This window comes from Sus scrofa, chromosome 1, assembly GCF_000003025.6.
Source record: "Sus scrofa isolate TJ Tabasco breed Duroc chromosome 1, Sscrofa11.1, whole genome shotgun sequence".
In the NCBI taxonomy this organism is placed as follows: domain Eukaryota; kingdom Metazoa; phylum Chordata; class Mammalia; order Artiodactyla; family Suidae; genus Sus; species Sus scrofa.
In genome coordinates this window covers 12020950-12045985 of record NC_010443.5, presented here as the reverse complement: position 1 = coordinate 12045985, position 25036 = coordinate 12020950, and the positions used below count along the sequence as shown (strand labels likewise).

General features: G+C 38.6%; 1 protein-coding gene across 12 annotated transcripts in view; it reads left to right on the top strand.

The window, feature by feature from the left end:
- The window catches only part of SCAF8 (SR-related CTD associated factor 8), a 234328-nt gene that overhangs the window by 76450 nt on the left and 132842 nt on the right, over positions 1-25036 (top strand). For 5 of the 12 annotated variants that reach the window (XR_002338279.1, XR_002338280.1, XM_021072026.1 and 2 more), the window contains exons 19-20: positions 2101-2319; positions 3390-4854. Coding sequence is in view for 10 of the 12 variants with exons in the window: in XM_021072026.1 (XP_020927685.1) it covers positions 2101-2319; positions 3390-4840 (1670 nt within the window). In the remaining 2 variants the exon portion in view is untranslated. Of the gene's footprint in view, positions 1-2100; positions 2320-3389; positions 5507-25036 lie in introns of those variants that run through there. The other 7 variants (XM_013984702.2, XM_021072020.1, XM_021072011.1 and 4 more) reach the window with 3 other exon arrangements.

Below are 25036 nucleotides of genomic sequence, written 5' to 3'. Positions count from 1 at the left end.
ATTAATTGTCTTAATATAGAGTAGCCCCACCCAAACCTCCCTTTTTAAAATTCTTCGTGTCTTTGACTTGTCGACACAGTTCACTTCTGTATGCAGCATCCCAAATAATGGATTTGGGTTTTTTGCTTCTTTGCGGTATTGAATTTGTTGCTCTGTCTCCTCGAATCTCGACGTTTTTAGCACCATAGGCTTGTTTAGAATAAGCTTCAACTGTTTTGATCAGGATGCTTACAGGTGGGGTGCTGGATGGACTTGATATTCCATCACATCAGGAGCCATGCAGTACCTTGTCCCACTTTCAGCGATGTTAGAATGGATCAGAGCATCAGGTATTAGGACCTAGCCATCAAAAAAGAGTTGCCCTTCAGATTTTCCTCTGATGGTTTCATCCTATGATTGGTATTGCCTGAATCTACTTTTCATTAGTTGCAAAGTAGTGATCTTCCAAATTTTATAATTCCTTCCACTTTTCTTTTTTTCCTTTGTTTGTTTGTTTGTTTGTTTGTTTGTTTGTTTTGGCCACACCCTCAACGTGTGGAAGTTCCCAGGCCAGGGATCAAACCTGTGTACAGCAGCGACCTGAGCTGCTGCGCTGACAATGCTGGATTCTTAACCCGCTGTGCCACAGGAGAACGCCCTCCTTCCACGTCTTAGATTTTTTTCTGTAAAGAAAAACTTTCTCTTAGCTCATAGTATTTAGTTACCTTGAAGTGTAGATGTACAGGATCCTAAGTGTGGATGCCCAGTTCTTTCCTATAAGTGCCTTTTTCCAAGTAATGAGTTCTGTGGGGATTACCTTGATACGCAGTGACTGAAGAGGGAGTGGATTTTTCTTATTTCTCCTTCTCCTCTACTTTTTTCTTTCTTCATTTTTTGTAGTGTTTAAGGACTAATGGATTTTTACTTCCAAACGGTTGCATTCACTTTTCTTTTTGAAGTTCTCTTATATTTTTAAACTCTTCGAACCTTCATTGTTTAGACAGCATTAGGATCCTTTTTCTGTTACCGTTGGTTAATTAGGAAGAATTGTTTATTCTTTCTGAAAATTAGAAGAGTGCTCAGAAGCCATTTCCGAATTCACCATTCATAGAGACTCGTCTTACTTAGAGTTTACCTCCCAGTTATTTCTCCTTACTTTCACTCATTTTAGAAAGTCTGGGGTCCATTAAAGGAGAAAGAGAAATAACTGTGTATTAAGGTCCTCACCTGATTGTTCACACTGTCTCATTCAGCTTTCATAATTTCCATACATGATCCTGGGTGGTCTTATCCCTGTCTTACATCTCTGTTGTGTGCTAGCAGTTTGTCTAGGTAGTCTGGAGTTAAATGTGAGCATAAAACAGTTTCTAAAATCCCAGAGTACATGGTTTAATAGTGTAGTGGCATGAATTGGTCTAGAAATTCTGATTATTTGATTGTGATTTTATGTTTCTCTGGTTTTGATTTTTAACATATAAATGACATACACAAGGGTTTTCTATCCATTTTTAAAAATGAAACGTTTATACTTTTTTCTTTGGGGTTCTCATCTAACCTCGTTTGTCAAAAAGTAAATTGTGAGGAGCCTAGTCCTTATAATTTCAAGGGGATTGGGCAGATTTTCATTCTTGTATTTGTTGGTCTGCACCAATCATTTCTGCATATTTAGATATTCATATACTGTCATCCTTGAAAAATTACGATTTTTGTTTTTGGAGGGGGCTGGGATTTTCTTAAATATGAGTCCTATTTTTCTTGAAAATATTTCCAAAATTTTTTTTCCTATTTTTAAAAAATAAAGCTTTCTAAATACAGTTTAGCCTCTTCATGATGGCTCATTTGTCATTTTGAACATTATCATAAAATGTGGTGGGTAATACAGATATGCCATTACATTATACACTCAACCTGCCAAAGTTAGTTTTCATTATAAATGAAATAAAGGGACGAAAAGAGAACTCAGATGTGTCTTGTTAACCAAGCGGTCTTACCAGATACCTGGGGAAAGAGGAAAGGAAGTCATTTAAAACTTTGGCAAGACCCATGTTGGCTATACCTAACTTAGCACATGAATTGATTAGCTAATTCAATCTGAAATATATATTCTCCTTCTTTAAACAGCTTTAGTGCAGCCACCATTATCTATGACTCCAGAAACTGTGAAAGATGTTGGATTTGGTAGCCTTGTTTTACCAGGTGGTTCTGTTGCCAGCAGTCTTGCTACTTCCACTCTGCCAGCCGGAAGTGTTTTTAATCCTCCAACTAAACAAGCAGAGCCTGAAGAAAAAGTACCTCATCTTTTAGACCACCAGATTTCTTCTGGTGAAAACACCAGATCAGGTAAAAACAAAACAAAACACCAAAAACCCAAATCAAAAGAAATCCCCAGAAATACATAGTTAAATCATAAGTACTACAGTACTGCTTCTTTATGTTGGTGTCAATTCTTTTTTTTTTTTTTTTTTTTTTTTTTTGCTTTTTAAGGCTGCTCCTGTAGCATGTGGAAGTTCCCAGGTTAGGAATCCAATTGGAGCTGCAGCTGCCGGCCTATAACCACAGCCACAGCATCTCAGGAACCAAGCCACATCAGCGACTCCGGATCCTTAACCCACTCACCCATTGAGTCCAAGACTCGAACCAGAATCCTCACGGGTACTAGTTGGGTTCGTTACCAGTGAGCCAAGATGGGAACTGCTGTTGGTGTTAATTCTGAGGCGACATGCATGTATAACTGGTTCAGTGCACAAATAATGCAGTTTAAAAAAAAATAAGAATCACTATCTCCTAAAATTTCCATTAAAAACCAGTTTGGCATTCTGTTCAGGATAGTATAGATTTTGACACCTTTCCATTAAGACTCCACCTTTGTTTTTGGCCTAGTGGGACTTTTTTTTTTTTTTTTTTTTTTTTTTCTCTTCTCCCTATTGGGACTGTTTTAATGTGTTGTTATCAAAATAAAATTGCACAAAATATGTGTACTTATGAAAGATTAAAATGAGCAAGAGTCAAGTATAAGACTACCAGGTATTCAGCTAGGTCTAGAAGATAAATATGGTATTTGAAAGCAAGAAGTTTTTTTTTGTTTTTTTTGTTTTTTTAGTGTATTGAGAATTGTTTGTACTTTAGAAAGACCTTTGCTAAAGGCGGACAGTCAGTGTAAAACTTGACCTTTTTTGTTTATCTTGAAAAGATTTAATATGAAGATTTTAGGTAATAGCCCCACTTATGTTTTAATACTTAAATATCGCTATGCATGGTATTAATTTTTATTATCTAGTATACCTTGGCCTTTGGGGGTACAGTAGCTGATGAAGCTAACTACTGGAAATTATTGCATTAATAATTAGAAATATAGGTTCCTTTTCACACCAGAATGACAGCTTGTATAATTTTTCTTCTTTCCACTTTAGTGATTCCAAATGATATTTCAAGCAACTCTGCAATTTTAGGAGGACAGCCGCCAAATGTGACAAGCAATTCTGGGATTCTGGGAGTCCAAAGACCAAATGTATCAAGTAATAATGAAATCCTTGGAGTCCGGCCGTCTAATGTTTCCAGTGGTTCTGGGATTATTGGACCCCAGCCACCAACTATTCTAAATAACTCTGGAATTTTGGGAATACAGCCACCAAGTGTGTCGAGTAGTTCTGGACTTTTGGGGGTGCTTCCCCCAAATATACCTAACAGTTCTGGACTCATAGGAGTACAGCCACCCGGGGTTCCAAATCCTGGACTGTTGGGAACACAGCCACCAGCTGGGCCTCAAAATTTGCCCCCTTTGAATCTTTCTAATCAAAGGATGCCTGCAATGCCAATCTTAGACATTCGTCCAGGACTCATACCACAGACTCCTGGGCCACGATTCCCTTTAATACAGCCTGGAATTCCACCCCAGCGGGGACTCCCTCCCCCATCAGTACTTGATGCAGCTCTTCATCCACCACCCCGTGGTCCTTTTCCTCCAGGGGATATTTTTAGTCCACCTGAAAGACCTTTTCTGGTTCCCGGAAGACAAAGTGTAGACAATGTCAGTAATCCAGAAAAAAGGATACCGCTTGGAAATGATAATATTCAACAGGAAGGAGATAGAGATTACCGGTTTCCTCCCATGGAAACCAGGGAAACCATCAGTAGGCCGCCCCCGGTGGATGTTAGGGATGTGGTTGGACGGCCTGTAGATCCGAGAGAAGGTCCTGGAAGGCCTCCGTTAGATGGTAGAGAGCATTTTGGAAGACCTCCTGTAGATATTAGAGAGAATCTTGTGAGGCCAGGCATAGATCATCTTGGTCGGAGAGACCACTTTGGCTTTACTCCAGAGAAGCCGTGGGGGCATAGAGATTTCGACGAGAGAGAGCATCGGGTTCTGCCTGTCTATGCGGGGCCGAAAGGCTTACATGAAGAAAGAGGGAGATTTCGGTCTGGAAACTATCGGTTTGATCCTAGAAGTGGTCCTTGGAACAGAGGATTTGGACAAGAGGTTCACAGAGATTTTGATGACCGCAGAAGACCCTGGGAGAGGCAAAGGGACAGGGACGACAGAGATTTTGATTTCTGCAGAGAAATGAATGGAAATCGGCTTGGACGAGATAGAATTCAGAACACCTGGGTCCCCCCACCTCATGCTCGGGTTTTTGATTTTTTTGAAGGGGCCACTTCGCAACGAAAAGGTGATAATGTGCCTCAGGTTAATGGTGAAAATACCGAGAGACATGCTCAGCCACCACCTTTACCAGCACAGAGCGATCCTGAACTTTATGAAAAACTGACATCTTCAAGTGAAATAAGCAAGGAGAAGAGTGACACAGTTGCTGATATAGAAAGTGAACCAGTGGTAGAAAGCACAGAAACTGAGGGGACATAATCATCACTCAGTAGGTAAAAGATACATTTTGTAAAGTTGTCATCTCTCTGTAATAGATTAATGGCTGACTGGACCATAGTTGTTCACTTTTGTCTGCCAGAATTAAGTTAATCTGATGTTCATGTTCACCTTTCTCTTAAAATAATTGTACAACTGACTTGTATAGACATTGTTCTTAATATGAACATGGTAGGTAAACATTTTTTTATTTTTCTGATAAAATATAAATGTTGCCCCCAGATTCTTTTAACTTCAAGGAAATGAATAACAGCTTGTCAGAGACTTCCTATGGAAGAAGGAATTTTTTAGATACTACCATTAGGTTGGATATGGTAATAGATATATTTCAAATAGCAAGTGGTGGTATATCTTATCCATATCTTTAGGCTGCTGCAGAATTTTAAGGTAATAGACAAAGCTGTGATATTTTATGCAAAGACTGGCTCTAGATATTTGAGGAGCACAATACAGAGATTTTAAAAAGTGATTTTGTAAAATCTACACTATGGTCTCTGTTTCTCCAAAGTAAGTGTTTGTGATTTGTTCCTCATACTCAGTGAGTGAAAAAGAAAAAAGAAAACAAGAAAACAACATAAATATTAAAGTACGTTTCAATGTTGGGTGAATTTTGTTTTTAGATGCCAATAAAACTTATTTGTTTGATAACAGTGTTCTAGGAATTGTATTTTTTTAACCTACAAATTCTTATAACCATGGATCATTAGCAGCATGTGCTTAGTTGTTGCAGAAGTTCTCTATTACCCTTAATAACAACAAAGAACTATGTGGTGGAAAAGCATGTACTTTGATATAAAAATCATGCCGTCTCATTAGTATGTATGTAATATATTTGTATATTTACTGTGTTAAGTCATGGAGTGTTTCTGTTTCTCTGTATGTCTGTTTCATGCACATACAGAGAAAAATAGAAAGCTGACAGTTTAGATAATAAAATACTCTTTAGAACTGGATAGAAAATCAGAGACATTTGGCTATTGGCTAATTGACATTGCTCATAGTTATAGCCCTTAGCCTTTATGATGATGATAAAATAAGAAATATCGTAAAGAAATATGTGGCAGTTTGGCAGTTCTTTTTTAATGTAGTAAGCATGAAGCCAGATTTAGCAAGGAGCCGAATTTCACGTAAATGCTTGCATTGCTTTATTTCACACTATATTTGCTATTCTGCATAGGTAGTGCTTGTACTAAAAGTACTTACTGGTCACTTGCCTGAGGTGAATTTCTGAATTGCCCAAAATGTAGAGTGGAGTTGGTGGGTTTGAAAACATCAGTTCCTGTGCCAGGAACAACGTGTCCATCATGTGCTTTATCGGCTCTGTGTAACACCATCCAGATCAGCCTCCAAGATAAACCGAGTAGCAGAAAAATTGGGCATTGGTTTCCCAGTGCCCGCCCCACCGCCCACCCCTGCCCCTGCCCCTGCTCTTGCTTTTCATTCATTTGCTATCTGTTTCTCCTTTGGGTTTTATATATATATATATATATATATATACATATATATATATAAAACCATTGGTATTTTTTTGTTTCTAATGGAGGCTTTCATTTGGTCCTATGAGTGGTCGTTTTGTTTCCTATTCCAATAAGTCATCATTTGCTCTAGCTAAATTTTTGTTAGCTTTGTCAAGGGCCCCCACCCCTACCCCCAGATGCTGGAGTACACCAGCCATTTAAAACTGGGTTGTTTTTGCTTACCTCTGTGAAATAGCATTAAGGTTCATAGCCAAAAATGAAGTCTTTTCTTCTTACAGGTTCTGAAATAGAAATAGTACATTATTTATTTTGTTTTTTGGAAAAGTGAATAAGAGTGGAAATTCAGAGTTTATTTCTAAAGTAATTAATTCCGTTCAATAATTCAATTTGGTTTCAGATTATTTTCTTGGGGTAGTGGGAAAAACCGTGACAGTAGTACAAGGATTTAATGTTCTAGAAAGATTAGCCTATCTAGAATTTCTCTGAAACTACTTAAGTTATATTTATCATTATTAAAATTAAGTGACATTCACTTGGATTAAGTAGCAATAATAAAAAAAAATGTGGGACTTGTCAGTCTTTTGATCTCAAGCTTTTTATCACTCTTGGACTTTCATGTGCAAACTTGATAACAAAATGTCTACAAGTATTGCACTGGTTTGAAGATTCTGATAGTGAAAGTTACCTAATCAGTTTTCAGCACTGTATGTAGAAACCCCTCTGGGAGATGTGTGACACGCTTAAAAACAGCTGAAAAAAAATGTATAGTTATACTCACTTTATCCTTGTTCTGTAATGTTTGAGTGAAAGAGTATTATTCATCCTCATATGGAATTTCCAATATTGGTATTTATTTTGGTATTTTTTTAACAATGGAGGGAGAATTATCTTTGATAAGTTTGACTTAAGACCTATCACAGTTTTGATGCTTTTGATCACAGTACTGCTGTCACTAGAATGCAAGTAGAAGTATGCAAGGAGGAACCTAAATACTTACATAAAATAGTTTGAAGTGTTGCAGGCAGTAATTTACATTAGATGTGAGATCACATAGTGTTTTGATTTGTAATATGATAGAGGAGAGGATGATAGGACTTCCTGTGGTATTAGTAGATTGCAGCATTAATAGACATTGGTAGTTTTTTTTACATCTTTCAACATTAAACTGGCTTCTCTTCTTAGAATGAGTACATATATTGTACTTTGATTTTTTACATTGTAGATAGAAACTTACTTTAAAGCAAGGTAGTCTATAGCATATCATAGGTGGAAAGTTATTTTATTTCAATTTATAGGGTGGGCAGATACTTAGAACACATTGGAAGATGGAATAATATAAAGTTATTTTTTTAAAACTCTGGAAATGTCTTTACATAATATTTAATTGATACAATTTTTTATTTAAGCTATTATATTCTTACCAGAGCAGTTTCTTTTGTCCTTATAATTTAGTTGCCTTACCAAATTTATTGGCCATTTTTTAGTCATAGAAAATATTACAGTTTTATGGAGTGATACTTAAAAAGTTACCTCTTTTGAAAAAAAAATTTTTTTTTTTAAATAAACACTGGTTTGTCAGGTCTAAAGTGCTCTTGACTGTAAGAAGCACCATTAAATTTTAAAATGCTTCCAATATGACATGCCAGTGATTATATAAGATTTCTAATTCAGAAATGTCAAATGTAAAACATGTTTTAGAATCAAAGAAATGTGATATTCACTCATTACTGGACTATGCGTACAATATATGGCCCCTTACTAGGTGGTTTAGAAACATCTTGAGGTTTGGTCGTTGTTTATGTTTTACACGGGCACGGCATTTAATGAAAAAGGAAATTTTAACATTTGATTAAACACAATTTGGTTAACACCTTATGTGCCTTCATCATTATTATTTGGTGCTATATTAATAAAATGTTTCAAGGGCTTATAATACTCTTTCAAAGAAGAAAATTAACGTTTTTCTCTTTAAGTATTTTACGTAAAGTAGAGGAGGGGAGCAAGTGTATATTCATTTTTAAGATAGGCAAAATAAAATTATTGTAAGTATTCATAAATACTGCCGTGTGGCAGAGAATTGTATCTCCTTAAATGATGATGCTGTGGTTTTTATAGAAAACATTTTTAAACTGTATTTTAAGTTGTAGGCTCTAAAAGTTTTATTTTCCACTTCTGAAGAAGAAGTCAGGTTACTGCACGAGATTTAAAAACAAGATACCTTGCTCCAGCAAAACTTTTTAGAACTAAAATTTAAAATTAGTGGCTCAGGTTGTTTTCTTTTTGGGGGACATGCTGTAAATGGGGGCATGTCTATTGAAAGCTATTTGAAATACGCTTTCTCTGTGGTTCTCAGTCAGGAAATGTGGAACAGTCATCTGTGGAGCTCTTTGAAAACGCGGGGGCATAGTCACCACAGACTTGCTAATACAGAATCTCCTGGGGAGATACATGTTTATATACATACACAAGTACATACTCACGTTCCTTCTACGCACCACCACTTTAGGTATATTAAAATATTTAATGTTCCATACCCTTGAGATTTTTTTAAAGATTTTTTAAAGTAAAATATGTTAGTAATACAAAATGATTGTTAGTGTTTCCATAAAGTATGTAGTTAATTGTGGTAATTGGTATTGGAGGAGGAATAAAAAGAAGTCCATTATCACAGATGTTTCCAATTTAAATACCAATGTAAAAATGAATGATTAGGAGTTCTCATGGCACAGCAGGAGCAAATCTGACTAGGAACCATGAGGTTGCCAGTTCGATCCCTGGCCTCGCTCCGTGGGTTAAGGATCTGGCATTGCCGAGAGCTGTGGTGTAGGTCGCACGTGAGGCTCGCATCTGGCGTTGCTGTGGCTGTGGTGTAGGCTGGCAGCTGTAGCTCCATTTCAACCCATGCCTCAGATGTGGCCCTAGAAAGATAAATAAATGAGAATGATTGTAGCACGAGGGGGATGGAAGGAAGCATTTGAAAGTGTTTTGCAGGAAGTGTTTTCGACTCAAGTGAAACTTTTTATGGAACTTAAAGAAAAATTTACTCGATGATATGTAATTAAATGCTTTAAATATAGAAAGAACCCATTTGGGACAAAATTGCAAGCATGAAGTTTATCAGCAACTAGGAGTAGTGTTCCTAGTAGGACTGCTGAGATGTGGGTTGCACATCCAAAACTAATGCAGATCAGTGGTTTATTGTGGCACGAGCTTTGCTGAGACATTTTTCTTCCCCTCTACTTTCCAGGGAGCTCTCCATCTATACATACATCTAGAATTACTGTGCCTTGTTCTGGTCAAGATAGAGAACAAATATCCCTCGTAATTGGGAAAATACCTAGTAGATCCAAGGGGTGGAGTGGGTGCAAATGGGCTGACTTTATATTGCTTAGGAAATGTTAATGCTCAAGGTAATACAATGACCTGTAGGGAAGGAAGCTGAGCGTGTGCTCGTGCACAGAGCCCCGTGGATGGTGGAGGAGGATGCACTTGGGACTTGAGACGTTTCAGCCCTGTTGAGTTTAGTGAGAATTAGAGGAGATTCATGAGCCATGGCATATATGCAGCACTGGGCTGACCTGTGTTATGCGTCCTTCCATCTCCCACCACTGTCACCCCTCACCCCCCAGGCAGCGGTCACTCTTGTATCGCCTTTTTCTGCCTTTCTCAGCGTTCTCATCCTTCTCTTCGTAGCATTCCCACTCCCCTTTTTGACCTGTCATTCCAGGCAGGAACTGTCAGTTGAACTTAACTGTTGTCGAAAGCAGTTTGCCACTTCTTTGCTTAGTGATTTCAAAGGTCATTTCCAGCATTTAAATACCTTGAGTCAATGAAAGAAATTTTCTCTTCTGTAAAAGACCAGTTGAGGAAGCAAGAGGAGCAGAGAAGGCTAACAGTATTAGAACACTTTTTTAAAGAGAGCATGGATTTTTATTGCCTTTGGGTTTTCAAAACTAGCTTTAACATTTCTAGATGTGTGTCTTTGGACAAGTTACTGCACCTCAAATCACCACTTCTTAAAAGCTAACTTTCAGGGCTACTTTTTAAAAAATTATTGATAATATTAGCTAATATTTAGTAGACATGTACTCTGTGGCAAGAACTGGGCTGATTTCATTACCTGTATAGTATAATCCTCACTGACAATCCTGTGAGGTAGTTGTTATTTTAATATCTATGTTACTCAAGAGAAACCTAAGTCACAGATTTAATATCCTGAGGTCTCTCAATTTATAAATATTTGAGCAAAGATTGAAACCTGGGTCTATCAGATCAAAAAATTATCATGTCCCACCTTATAAAGGGCCAGGCATACATGTCAGTGGCTCACCAACAAGTAGTTCCTCTTCTCTTTAGAAAAAAATTTGTGTAGAAAAATGTAAACTTGAACAGCCAAGGAGGCATGTCCTTACAGGGTAAGGCTGCAGTGAAACACCAAACCTGTGTTTTCATTGTGATAAGTATGCATGGGGCAGTCGTCTTTTCCAATGGCTGAACATTCACTTCAGCTTCATTTTCTTAGATTCTGTTTTCAGGATTTTTTTTCTTCAAGTGATACCATAGCAGAATATTGTTAACTTTCTAAATAACTTGCTGCTTTGGAGGCAGGTTTGTGTTGCATTGGTATTAAATAGGATTTCTTTGTGAAAACACCTTTTCCCACAAGTTCCATAAAATTTCAAAACTTTCTTAATCCTTTTAAAGGTTTAATACGCTTAAAACAGAGCCAGTGGTGGCTTTTGCAAATTTATACTTTGGGTTGTAGCCTCGACCACTCCTTTCTAAAATGTGACGTTTAAACATTGTATGCGTGGCCACAACTTCGTTCTCAGTTTTCTTGTGTGTGAAATTCCTATATTAGGAATATTCCATGTATTGAAATTAATGAAATATGTAAAGTTGTCTTTACACATAGTGAGCATTCAGTGTTAGTCTTTATTCACCTCTTGAATGCAAGTAGTCTAAGAGGTTAGTTAGCTGTTGTCTTTGGTGGTAGTGGATAATTTGCAGTTGTTTTACTTTTTTTAGAACATATAACCTGAATCTTGACTTTCTTCAGGTTGCTAAACTTAGACTCACATAAGGTTTAATCCACAGCATGTCATGGTGTTGGCTTTTGATCACCTTTCCCAGAGTCTTTGGACAGATGACTCTAAACATTGTGGCCGTATCACTGCCTAATCCATTTATCAGGGGACCGTGCTTATCATGTTTGTGAGTTATACTTCTATTACTACTAATCTTGCCAGAGTTTATTATTTTGCTTATGTTACGGTTATTACATGAAATAAAAAATTCTTGCATTTGAACAATTGCTTTTTAGTGACGTGAGTCTCGTGTTATTACTGAACTCAAATCAGTTTACACATTAGTAAGAATATTAGTAAAATCAGAAGACTTGTATTAAATAAATAATCTTTGAAAGTGTAAAAGATAAATTGTGTAAGAATCGCTCTTTCGGAGTTTCCATTGTGGCACAGCAGAAACAATCCAACTAGTATCCATGAGGATGCGGGTTCAATCCCTGGCCTCGATCAATGGGTTGGGGATCCAGCATTGCCATGAGCTGTGGTGTAGGTCGCAGATGTAGCTCAGATCCCACATTCCTCTGGCTGTGGTGTAGGCTTGCAGCTGTGGCTCCGATTCAACCCTGGGAACTTCCATATACTGCAGGTGCAGCTCTAAAAAGCCAAAAAAAAAAAAGTCTTTCCTTTTCGGTAGAGTAGCACTTACATTCTTAGAAGTTCCAAAAAACATATGGTGTCTGACAGCCCTGTGGTCATACTCACAATAAAGATTTAGAGATTTCTAAGCAGTAAAGGCATCAGGACTTCATTTAGCACAGTGTTTTTTATAAAATTTATTTAATAATATTTGAATTACAGTCCTCTGTTTTTGTCACATTTCTGAATTGTTGGCCAAATAGTCTATGAGGGGTTTGGGAGTGAGAGAAAAATTTTAACCTCTGTGTCATGGGCATTCTATATAATTATCTTCAGAAATAAACTGTAGGATTTATTTTCCCTTCTTTACAAGTAGACAAACTGAAGTCCATGATCACACAGCTTTTGATTTGCATAGGTATTTGAACCCAGGTTTTGCTGACTTCACAGCTATGCTTTACTTTAAAAGATGTTCTTTTGGACTGGTAGATTTTAATTTTAATGTATGGTTTGTGTAATTAATTTCATAGAGCTGTGCTAACAATATACAAGAAAATGGGTGGCTTAGAACAACAGAAACTCAATCTCTCATGGTTCCAGAAGCTAGAAATCTGATCAGGGTTTGACAGGACCGTGCTCTCTCCGAAAGCTCTAGAAGAGAATCCTTCCTTGCCGCTTGCAAATCCAAACCCCTGGAAGTTCTCAGCAGTCCTTGGTGTTCTTGGCTTGGAGTCCAGTCTCTGCGTCTGTTGCGTGGCCGTCTTCCATATTGTGTCTTCACGTCACCTTCCTTCTATGCATGTCTGTGCCTGAATTTTCTTCTTAAAAGGACACCAGTTACATTGTGTTAGGGGCCCACCCTATCCTAGCATGACCTCATCCTAACTATATTTACATTGACCCTGTTTCTAAATAAAGTCACATTCTGGGGTACTAGAAGTTGGGACTTCAGCATACATTTTTAGAGGACACCTTTCATAACAGCCTGTGGCTGAATCCTGTAACTATTTAAGATCTAAATAAATAGACCTTGAACAGTTTAAAACACACATACTATTGCAAATAGTCACATTTTATAGTGATGAAACATGTCTTTATAGAATCTCATTTATAAATCACTTTGGGTGTTAAATTTAAAACCCTCACACAAGAATTCCCATTGTGGCTCAGTGGGTTAAGAACCCAACTAGTATCCATGAGAATGCAGGTTTAATCCCTGGCCTCACCCCTCTGGCACTGTGGTGTAGGACTGCAATTGCAGCACTGGTTCTGCCCCTTGCCTGGGGACTTGATACGTAGCAGGTGCAGCCCTTAAAAAAATAAAAAAATTTTTAGAAAAGGAAACCCTGAGTGTCTGTTGTGGCTCGGTGGTTAACGAACCTGACTAGCATCCATAAGGATGCGAGTTTGATCCCTGACCTCCTCAGTGGGTTAAGGATCCGGCATTGCCTCGAGCTGTGGTGTAGGTCACAGACATGGCTTGGATCCGTGTTACCTTGGCTGTGGTGTAGGCCAGCAGCTGCAGCTCCGATTTGACCCCTAGCCTGGGAACCTCCATATGCCGTGGGCATGGCCCTAAAAAGACAAAAGAGAAAACAAAAACAAAAAACCCTTCACACAAGTATTGCAAATCGTTAAGCACAGTAGCCACTGCCTAACTTTTTAGATGAAAATTTGTATTACCCATACTTTTATGTTTCCTTAGTAATACTTAAACTAAAGAAATTAGCAAAGAAAATTCACTAATACTACCATTATATAGCAAAGACTATTTGCTGCACATTATTATGGTATTTTTAAAGATGCTGACTTAAAAGGTTTAGTAAAGAAGTAAAGTTTCTTAGATTTCATTAAATATAGCTACACTGAAAATATGCAGTGTCTTTCCATTTTGTTTCTTTTTTATAATAGCATTTTTTGTCTGCTCATAAAAATTCTGTATTAATGAGCAAGTAATAGGACTATCATTTTTCTAATTCAGTGATTTATTAGAAATAGATTTTTCATTTACCTAATGAATGATTTGTTCACCGTTTTTATCTGGAAGTATAATCTTGTGTGTGTGTGTGTGTGTGTGTCTTTTTGCCTTTTCTAGGGCTGCTCCTGCAGCATATGGAGGTTCCCAGGCTAGGGGTCCAATCAGAGCCATAGCCGCTAGCCTACACCAGAGCCACAGTAACGCAAGATCCGAGCCGAGTCTGCAACCTACACCACAGCTCACGGCAACGCTGGATCCTGAACCCACTGAGCAAGGCCAGGGATCGAACCTGCAACCTCATGATTCCTAGTCAGATTTGTTAACCACTGTGCCACAACAGGAACTCCTGGAAGTATAATCTTAACATATTTCTATTTTTTCAAACAAAATCTTTGAGTAAGAAATGGCTTTGTAGGAGTTTCCATTGTGGCTCAGTGGTTAAGGAATTCGACTAGAAACCGTGAGGTTGTGGGTTTTATCCCTGGCCACACTTAGTGGTGTTGCCGTGAGCTGTGGTGTAGGTCGAGGATGTGGCTCCAGTCCCGTGTTGCTGTGGCTCTGGCATAGGCTGGCGGCTACACCTCCGATTGGACCCCTAGCCTGGGAACCTCCATATGTTGCGGGTGCAGCCCTAGAAAATATGAAAAAAGACCAAAAAAAAAAAAATTAATGGCTTTGTAGCTGACTGAATCTAAGTTATAGGAATATGTAGGTCTTTACAAAATAGGTATGTTTGACGAGGTCCCCTTATAACTTATAGAAATGGAGAGTTCTCCTGATTTCCATTTCCATTAGGCACTTAGAACACTGCCTGGCATGGCGAGTACATGGGTGTTCACTGTTGTTCTAACTGTCTGTCATGGCTTATAGAGGGGCGTTGCAAATCAGTGTTGTATATTAATTGCAAATAATTAAGGGATAATTTCTGCAGATTTGAATATTGCAACCCCACATCAGAGCATAGGTAACTCTTTTACCTCCAAAACCTGCTCAGTTCTTCTAGCTGTATTTGTGTTTCTGGTCCTCAGTAGCAGTCTTTAAACACAGCTGATTGATTAAGGCTTGTGGCAAGCATCCTGCTGGCCCAACTGGCTTGTCTGTCACGGAGAGATGGCAGTGATCTCATTTTAGGAAGAACAATGAGAAAGCTTCCTTCCCTTTCGGTTAATTGTCTAAATATGTCCAGATAGTAACAATTTAGTGACTAAAAATAGAATTCCTGATTTTCTGATTCAGTGAAGTAGGGACCTCAAGTTTTTAGAGTAGGTGTTTTTCCATGGGATATGAAAAAACACTGATTCAATTGAAATGACAGATTCACACTTTTCTCATGAATATATTCATACTAAAAAAAATAACTGAAATAAACGAATTCCTTTATAAAATTGTGTCTGACTTAATCCATTGTATGGAAAACCACATTTAGAAAAGTGATTTAAAAAATTTTTATTAGCCTTCCCTGTCTGATACTGATAATTTGAAAAGCATGTTTAGAGCTATTTTATCCCAAATTGAGTCTGTCAAATAAAATTTGAAATCACAAAAGAGATCTATTTGAGAGTGAGAAGTGAAATTATTCAGTAACTGTCCCGGCAAGAATCTGTAGTCATTCATAGTGAGTTCAGGAAGGCATAGGAGGGAGCACGGTTCCACTGGAATTTATAAAATGCCACAATAACTATAGTTTTATCTGTACTTTCAGATGTAGAAGAGTAATTGGATTTCTCATCTGAGCCTTTAAAAAAAGTAATAGCTGGACTCGTAGGGGATAATGTAACAGTTGTTACCTTGATAGAGGAAGTTCAATTTGGAATGGGGCGGTCCCTTCAGCTGTGTTTCAGCTGTGGACCTCTTTGCCACATGGAATAGATGTTGAACTTTAAATGGAGAGCTCTAAGTACAAAATGTACCTGTCCCCACATTCACAGTTCAGAGCCTTTGCTTTAATTTGAACTATGTGCTTCAAGTTTTTTCATAACATGACTTTTATACTCTGGGCAAATAAAACCAGCAGTGTACCTTTTAATCCATGGCAGAAGCATGATTTCTAAATTAACATCCGTTTTCAAAGGGCTCCCCTCCCATTAGCAGCATTTTCATTTAATAGTGAAAGTGGGGAATGTGGGAATGTTTATGAATGAAAGAAAAATTCTGATGGACAATTCACCGGAGAAAACTATGGGAATAAGGCCACTAACTTTTGGATCTCGTGGGCTCCTGGCTAGTGATTGTCCTGGCTATCCAAGGGTGTGGCCTTGATGCTTTTCTCAAGCACTGAACATCAAATGGAAACGATTTTAAGAGGATACATAGGAATAATATAACCAGGTCTTGAAAACCGCCATGATACCAAGTCCAGAGAATTGAATGGGGCTGACATTTCGTGATTAGTTATTGAGTCCTTTCAAGGTGTGATTTTTCTCAGTTTTTCCAAGGAAAGACTTTGCTACTTTTCCCTTTGTTCTTGGCAGTTCAGACAGCTCTCCACCCTTTTCTGTAGTTCCAAGTGGCTGGTGGTCTTGCGAAAGAAGAACGTGACTATCAACTATTGCCTTTTTTGGGATGTGTCATCAAATATCTATTCAGGCATCTTAAAGCTCCTGTTCTGTCTGGAAGAGGTTGAGCCAGGATGATTTTTTAATGGTGAATATTTTTTCTGTTGCTCAGTGAGTAGTCAGACTTTGCTTTTGTTTCTCTCTTGACTGCTTCCATTTTTAATACTTTAAAATGGTTTCTAATCTAATACAGCTTATAATTGAAATGTGTGTCTATACGCATTTCTATACATACATGCCCACGTGGATATCAGCCCCTTAAAGAACCTTCAGCAAGCCTTGTAGATTTTTTTTTTAAATCTTTTTATGATGGTACTTGAATATTTTCTCAGGAATTAGACAACTTCAGGCCAATATCTTTTTTTTCTCTGCCTTGAGTCTCACAAGTGTGTTTCAAACTTGGAGTTCTTAGGAATTGGATCTTTAAAGTCTGACTTATTCTTATTGATAGGATCACCTCCATCCTCATTAAAAAAAAACGACTCCTTTAAATCCCCCAGAAAGTCCCCCGGAAATTAATGCTAATGTATACTCGGTACTAAATGTATTCTCAGAGAAAGTGAGCATGAGAGCTGCCTTTAATTTTTAAAGTAACGATATTTCTGAGAACTGGCTGAGAAAAACGGTAGTAGCTTTAAGTGATGGTCGGAGTCATGACTCTCCTTCTGATTTACTGTAGCCTGATAGTACTCTCTACGGTCACTATCCAGTGCTCTCAACAGCGTCTGTACCATGATTCACTTTGTGGATTTTCTTGCTTCAGACCAGCTAGTTGCAAAGATGCCAGAACGTATTGAGGCTGAATTAGACTTCAGAGAGAAGACGAGATGTGAGATGAGTGTGAGGGATACAGCAGCAGGCAGGCATGTGCCCCTTTTTGGCCTTGGGCTGTTTTATACTCAGTGTTCAATCAAAAAGAAACCTTTTATTTTTCGCTTTTGTGATTTCTTTTTAAAAGACTGTTTTATGGGCGTACTGTTGGATGTTCTGATTTGTGAACCACTATTCTAAACTCCTTTTCATCAAACTGCCACATTCAAAGTAAACTTCATTCGTTATTTCGTTGAGCTGTTGTGCATAGGATTGACTTGATAAGAATAAAGATATGTTTAGCTCATCTGGTATTTAGCGTGCATATTTGAAATGCCAAGCAGTAGACCTCTTGAGATGACAAACAAAAAACCCAGATGTTCCTATGGTTTTGGAATTGAGCCCAGGAAGGAAAACCTCATGGGTGCTCCTGCTCTGACAGCCTGATGTACACCCTTGGGCCCTCTCACAACGTAATCCTGGTAAATGAGAATTAATAGCGTTCTCAGAGCATTTGTGCCCCCGTGATTGTTGCAGTGATTTTCTGCTCCCCAAGCATTACGTAGTCTGGAATTCACTTCTGTAACAGGACTGCTGAGGCCCTAACACCCATCTTGCTTCTGGCTCTCTCATAGTCTTCTGGTTGTACGGCATTCGTCTGTCACTTCAAATCTTTGAAGCCTTTGGCGAAGGAGGCGGGGGTGGACACTCACACATTTTAGGGTGCCTTTTTTCCTCTAACTTGCACGATAGAAAGAACCCTGGTCTGGGGCGAGTTAGCACTGTAATAGCCATCAGTAACAAAATTTGTCATCTTGTCTCAGCACTCTAATTTGTATCTAGAGCAAGGTTAAAAAGTATGAAGGGTGAGCCAGCATTTTCCTCCCTCCCACAAAAGATGCATATACTTTAATCCTACAGCTAGGACGCCTACCATTTATCTATCCAGGGACTGCTAAGCTACGCATTTTCTACATTTCTTTAGGCGACCACTAGTAGTCACAGTTACTAGCATTAGAACTGAAACTTGTGGAGTTCCTGTCATGGCACCTCGGAAACGAAACCGACTAAGAACCATGAGGTTTCGGGTTCGATCCCTGGCCTTGCTCAGTGGGTTCAGGATCCAGCGTTGCCCTGAGCTGTGGTGTAGGTCGCAGACGCTGCTCGGATCTGGCGTTGCTGTGGCTGTGGTGTAGGCTGGCAGCTGTAGCTCCAATTCGACCCCTAGCCTGGGAACTTCATATGCCACAGGTGCGGCCCTAAAAAGACAAAAAAAAAAAAAAAAAAAAAAAAAAAAAACCAACCAAACTTCATTCTGACCCTGAAGCATTTTACCATTAAAAATTGCATGCCTTTCTTAAATAGTTGGCCCATCGTTCTTCTCTCCGTTTGCAGCATACAGTTTTCTAGTTGTTAAGGTGACGTTCCATGATGTTACTTTCTGTTGATTAACGCCGTTCAGATATTATTCTGTCTGTGCCCCACTTGCCTTGAGGTGCAGTCACGTCTTGCATAATTCAGTCAATTAAGAGGTCTGTTCCTGAATTATTTTAAGTATTCTAATACAAAAATAGTAACGTAGGAGTTCCCATTGAGGTTTAGCAGGTTAAGAACCCACTAGTCTCTGTGAGGATGTGGATTCAATTCCTGGCCTAGCTCAGTGGGCTAAGGATCCAGCATTTTTGTGACTGTGGCATGGCATAAGCCAGCAGCTGCAGTTCCAATTCAGCCCCTAGTCCAGGAACTTTCATATGCCGCGGGTAGGGCCATAAAAAAAAAAAAAATAGTAATATAGTAAGATTATTTATTGACTTAATTTTATAGATGTTATAATGCACTAAATTATGTTAAGACCTGGATTTCCCATCATGGCTCAGTGGTTAACGAATCCAATTAGGATCCATGAGGATGCAGGTTCGATCCCTGGCCTTGCTCAGTGGGTCAGGGATCTGGCATTGCTGTGGCTGTGGCATAGGCTGGCAGCTGTAGCTCCTATTTGACCCCTAGCCTGGGAACTTCCATATGCTGCAGGTGTGGCCCTAAAAAAAACATATGATATATGCTATGACCTTACTTTCAGCTCTTTAGGGAAAGGAATCCTTAATGAAGATGTTAAAATTGGATAAGGAGTTCACGTCATGGCGCAGTGGTTAATGAATCTGACTAGGAACCATGAGGTTGCAAGTTCGATCCCTGGCCTTGCTCAGTGGGTTAAGGATCTGGCGTTGCCGTGAGCTGTGGTATGGGTTATAGACACGGCTTGGATCTGGTGTTGCTGTGGCTGTGGTGTAGGCCGGCGGCTACAGTTCCGATTAGAACCCCTAGCCTGGGAACCTCCTTGTGCCTCAGGAGCAGCCCCAGAAAAGGCAAAAAGACAAAAATAAATAAATGAATTAATTAAATAAAATTGAATAATTATGGCTTCAGTCATTTGTTTTAAGTTTTCTTTAACCTTGTCAATAAAATTGTTTTAAGTAATTATTACAAACATGCTAGGGTATGACCTTTGAACCCAGTTAATTTTTGTTTCAAATATTAAAACTTTTTTTTTTTAATTTTAAGGGGACACTTTTTAAAAAAATTAAAGTACACTGATGGAGGAAATTTTATAAAGAAATAATTGAAAAGAACTCAGAAAAAGAGAATGGAATTAAGACTAGAATACTTGCATTATTTCCCAAAGGAAATAAAGCCAGTGAGAGGCCAATACAGATTGAGGGAAAAAAAACAAGCATTGGTTAGCACCTTAAATATACCCAGATTTCTTTTTGAAATTAAAAAACATAAGTTTTATATCAAGCTTTCATGTTTATGTTATCCCAAGTATATTAAAATAAAATATTTTAGGATTTTGAGTCATGGAAATCAATGCTTATGGCTTTGCAGACTTTTTAGTATTGAGCACCCTCAAAGATTGGGTCTGTTTTGTTTATATTAAGTAAAATTAAAAGTCTCAGAAGTTTTGTCCACTTTTGGAACTTGGCTGAACTCACTGAATTGCCTAGTGAGATTTTATTTGCTTAATGTTGGCTTCAAAGTAATTTGATTTAGTAACTTGTAACAATATAGACAACAGAGTTGTTTTTCTGTCAGTAACTTCAAAAGTGAGCCACTTATTGAAATCCTTAGATTTGTTAACTACAATTGAGTTACTTACATCTAGGTTGTTCTTTAACTGTATACTTACATTCCTTTTCTCAATTCTTATACTTCCTAGTATGTTTCCACATCACGTGCACTTGTGGAGAGGAATAGAGACACCTAACAGCTTTAGGGATAACCTGATGGTGGTACCAACATGTTTGCCTTCAGAACATTTTAGATATAAACCTGCATCCCATTTTGTAGTCAGGTTTGGGGCAAAATGCATGGGCTTTTCTTAATGATAATGCCCATTACCAGAGCTCATCATATTAGAGGCCTCAAGTGTATGGATCCTGTTGCAATTAGAAATACACTTGAGGGAGTTCCCACTGTGGCTCGTCGAGTTAAGGGCCTGATGTAGTCTCCATGAGGATGCGGGTTTGATCCCTGGCCTTGCTTGGTGGGTTAAGGATCTGGCATTGCCGCAAGATGCTGCAGCGGTCACAGATGAGACTCAGATCCAGTGTGGCTGTGGCTGTGGCATGGGCTGGCAGCTGCAGCTCTGATTCATCCCCTAACCTGGAAATTTCCATATGCTGTGGGTGCAGCTGTAAAAAGAGAAAGACAAACAGAAATTCGGTTGAATTATGTTCCCACTTTAGAATATGGAATTTCAGCTTCATTTTTTTTTTGTCTTTTGGTCTGTACATGTAGCAGATCTGAAACTGAATCCAAGTTGAATTTTCTTTCTTTGAAAGAGAAGTAACACATCCCAAGTGCTTATCACTCAGTATTCAGACTAACTTCAGAGAGCTGTGGAACCGAAGCGAGTCCCGTGTAGTCCGTGAGTCTAATTAACCACAGGGAAATTATAGCTGGCAAGCCGTCATTATAGCCTCTCTCCGGCAGAAAAGTCAGACTTAGGAACATGTGCTTATGCTGAGGTTTACTTTAGCAAGGATGAGCATCTTTGCCTATCATGTCTGGAATTAATTGTTTGAACATATTTTACTGTGTTAGGTCTTTGTGTTGAGATGCATTCCATCTCTCGAGGAAGATCTGCTAAATGCACATCCACTTCTGTTAGCTGCCCATGCAAGTGCCTCCGTAAGTTTATGGATCCCAGAAAAGGGAAAGAGAAACTTTTCTAGGGCAAAGTTCCATATTTCTCAAGTCCATATTTTGGGGAGATTTTTAAAGTGAGATAAATGTCTTTGAAAATCACTTTCCTTGGAAATGAAGTTGACAAACGCCAGAGGTATTACATCTGGCCGCTCTTCACTGGTATAAGGGCAACTGCGGTTGTGAACAAGTATATTTTCAACATTTTCCGAAATGATAAGGTTAAAACATAAACCAGATTTTCAAGTTGGGACGACTGTACATAGAAGAGAAGTTTAAATGAGAGAGCTAGTTAGAACAGATTCTGACCCGTCACTGTGTAAGTGCACAGTAATAAAGCTTTGGGACCCAGATATTAAATGTTTTTCTCTACATAGTTGAACACAAGTATGAATATGGACTAATAGCCACATATGCAGCATATGAAAGTTAATGACAGCTTTTCAAAGATCATGCATAATTTAAAATACTAGATTGTTTTGCTCGTGTGTCTTAAGGTAAAAAAGTATTGGTTGTAATGGAGAGGATTGGGAAAATGAAACATAGACGACTTCCTGTGGAAGACTACAAAATTTTGATAAAATTGTATATTCTGAAAAAAAGATCAATTCAGTTTTTACCCCTAAATCTCTGCTCTGGTAAACACCAAGAGGTCTCTTCTCAGAGCCAGGACACTTCTCAGAATGAATCACTTCCCTAAATTTTTAAGAATATTTTGATAAAGATCCTTTGGTGCCTTCTTCAAGGTCAGGTCCTTTTGTGTACTGTTTTCTGGAGCATCCATAAAGGGAAATAGACTTACTTCTTAGGCCCAGGAGAAGAGAAACTAGTTCTGATACCCAGACGATTTTGTTTCCCTACTTCTGTGCCTCTCCCATTCTCTACAAAATGATTTCAAAATGTTTTCACCCATCACAAAACATATGTTGTTCTCCCCTCTGAGCAGAGCACCTTCCGCTCTTCTCACGGTAAAGCTGGTGGATGGGAACCACTTCGTTGCAGTAACGAGCTTTCTTAAAATTATTTGGTCTGTGCCTCTAGACCAGTGGTTCTGAACCAGGGAGGGTTTGTTCCCTCCTTCCCCTGGGGACATTCAGCAATGTCTGGAGACATTTTTTGTTATGATAGCAGGGATAGAGTTGGTCGTCCTACTGCTATTCAGTATTAGGGGCAGGGAGGCTGCTAGAAATTCTGCCGTGCAGAGGGCAGCCCCCTCCATCGATAACAGAGAATTCTCCTTCCAAACTCAGAAATGCTGGATCTGAGAAACCTGCTCTCTAGTCTTAGGAGGAAGTGTCACTCTGTGGGTCCAAAGCTAATTTCTTGGTATTCTCTTCATCCTGTTTTCCTTAGGACACTGCTTCATCAAATAGCATCTTTTCCCTGTATTTTTAACCTTTCTCTCTTCATTGACCCCAGGTCTTCCTGTTACTGTGCTCAAGTCTTTCACACTTGCAAAAACTAGCCCATGACTTTCTGTCCTTTTCCAGTTACCGGTTTCTTTAATTCCTTTATAGCAAGATCTTTGGGAAGAATGTTTTTATTTGTTTCTATTTCTTCTTTTATTCCTCAGCCCAGTGTAGTCTGCTTTTGACCTCACCGATCCACGAAAATTGCTTTTTCTAAAGTCACCAGTGCCCTGCTGGACTCTATGATCTAACTCTGTCTGCCTTTCCCCAGTCCCTTATCTGATCGCTACCTAAACACCATGTGTTACAGCAATTTGATGGCATCTGCATTTACTGCTTGTCTTGCTGTTTGTTCTGCCTGAGATGGGAATCCTCACTTTCTCTGCTCTGCAGATTCAGTGCAGGGGCCACGTCTTTAGCCTTTTCTGCTCCCCCTGGGAAGGTGGCCATTCTCTTCTTTGAGGGCTGTGGTCCAATCTTTTTTAAAATTTTTTTAAATCATTGTTGATTTACAATGACCTGTCAATTTCTGCTATACAACAAAGTGACCCAGTTATATATATATATATATATATTCTTTTTCTCACATTATTCTCCATCACATTCCATCACAAATGATTAGATATAGTTCTCTGTGCTATTCAGCAGATTCTCATTGCTTATCCACTCCAAATGCAATATTTTGCATCTATTAACTCCAGACTCCCAGTCCATCCCACTCCCTCCGTCTCCCTCTTGGCAACCACAAGTCTTTCTCCAAGTCCGTGAGTTTGTTTCTTTTCTGTAGATAGGTTCATTTGTGTCATATTTTAGATTCTAGATATAAGTAACATTGTGTGGCGTTTGTCTTTCTCTTTCTGACTTACTTTGCTTCGTATGAGAGTCTCTAGCTCCATCATGTTGCTGCAAATGACATTATTTTGTTCTTTTTTATGGCTGAGTAGGATTCCATTATGTATATTACCACATCTTATTTATGCTCCTAGTGAAGTACCTGCCTCATAATACACATTTAGTAAAAATTTGTTGAATAAGTGAACATTAAAAAGAAAGTATGGAGTTCCTTTTGCAGCTCAGTGGGTTAAGAACTTGACATAGTGTCTGTGAGGATGTGTGGTTTAATCCCTGGCATCACTCAGTGGGTTAAGGAGCTGGCGTTGCTGCAAACTGCAGTGTAGGTTGCAGATGTAGCTTGGATCTGGTATTGCTATGGCCATGGTGTAGGCCTCAGCTGCAGCTCTGATTTGGCCCCTAGCCCAGAATTTCCATATGCTGCAGATACAGCCATAAAAAAGAAAAAGAAAAAGAAATTTGAAGCAGCCAAAAAAAAAAAAAAAAAAATCACTAAGATCTGGAGAAATTAGTTCTTGACTACACAAAGCCTTAAATCAGCATCACACTTGGAAATGTGATAGACACTCAGAATCCCAGGCTCCATCCTAGACCCATTGAATCAGTATCTGCACTATAAAAAGATCCTCAGATGATTTGTAGTAGGAATGATGAAATTTGAGAAATAGGTTTCTAGTTCATTTTCTTCCCCAACAAGTGTGGGTTTTCATATGTTCGAATGGAACACACACACACTTATATACATATTCACACTTTTTATCTTTGTAAAGACTAGAATAACTACTTTTATAAATAGGCTTAATGGTAAGAAAAAAGTAAAATGGAAATTTAAGGCAAGGGTAAATTTGATAATGTGTTACATGTTCTTTAAAATTATGTTGTGGGGAAAAAAACTTAAAAAACAATATTTCCCAGAGTTCCCTCATAGCCTAGTGGTGAAAGATTCGGCATTGTCACTGCTGTGGCTCAAGTTCCATCCCAGGTCTGGGAACTTACTCATGCTGCAGGCATGGCCCAAAAATTGTATTTCTCTTGGCGTTCCTGCTGTGGCACGAGGATTAATGATCCTGTGTTGTCTCTGTGGTGGCGTAGGTTCAAACCCCGGCCTGGGAACTTCCATATACTGTAGTACAGCTGAAAAAGAAAAAAAGCCTATATTTCTCATATAGTTCTCACAGTTAGCAGAGGCCCTGTGTAATACTTGTTTCTGAAAAGGAAGGGGAGATC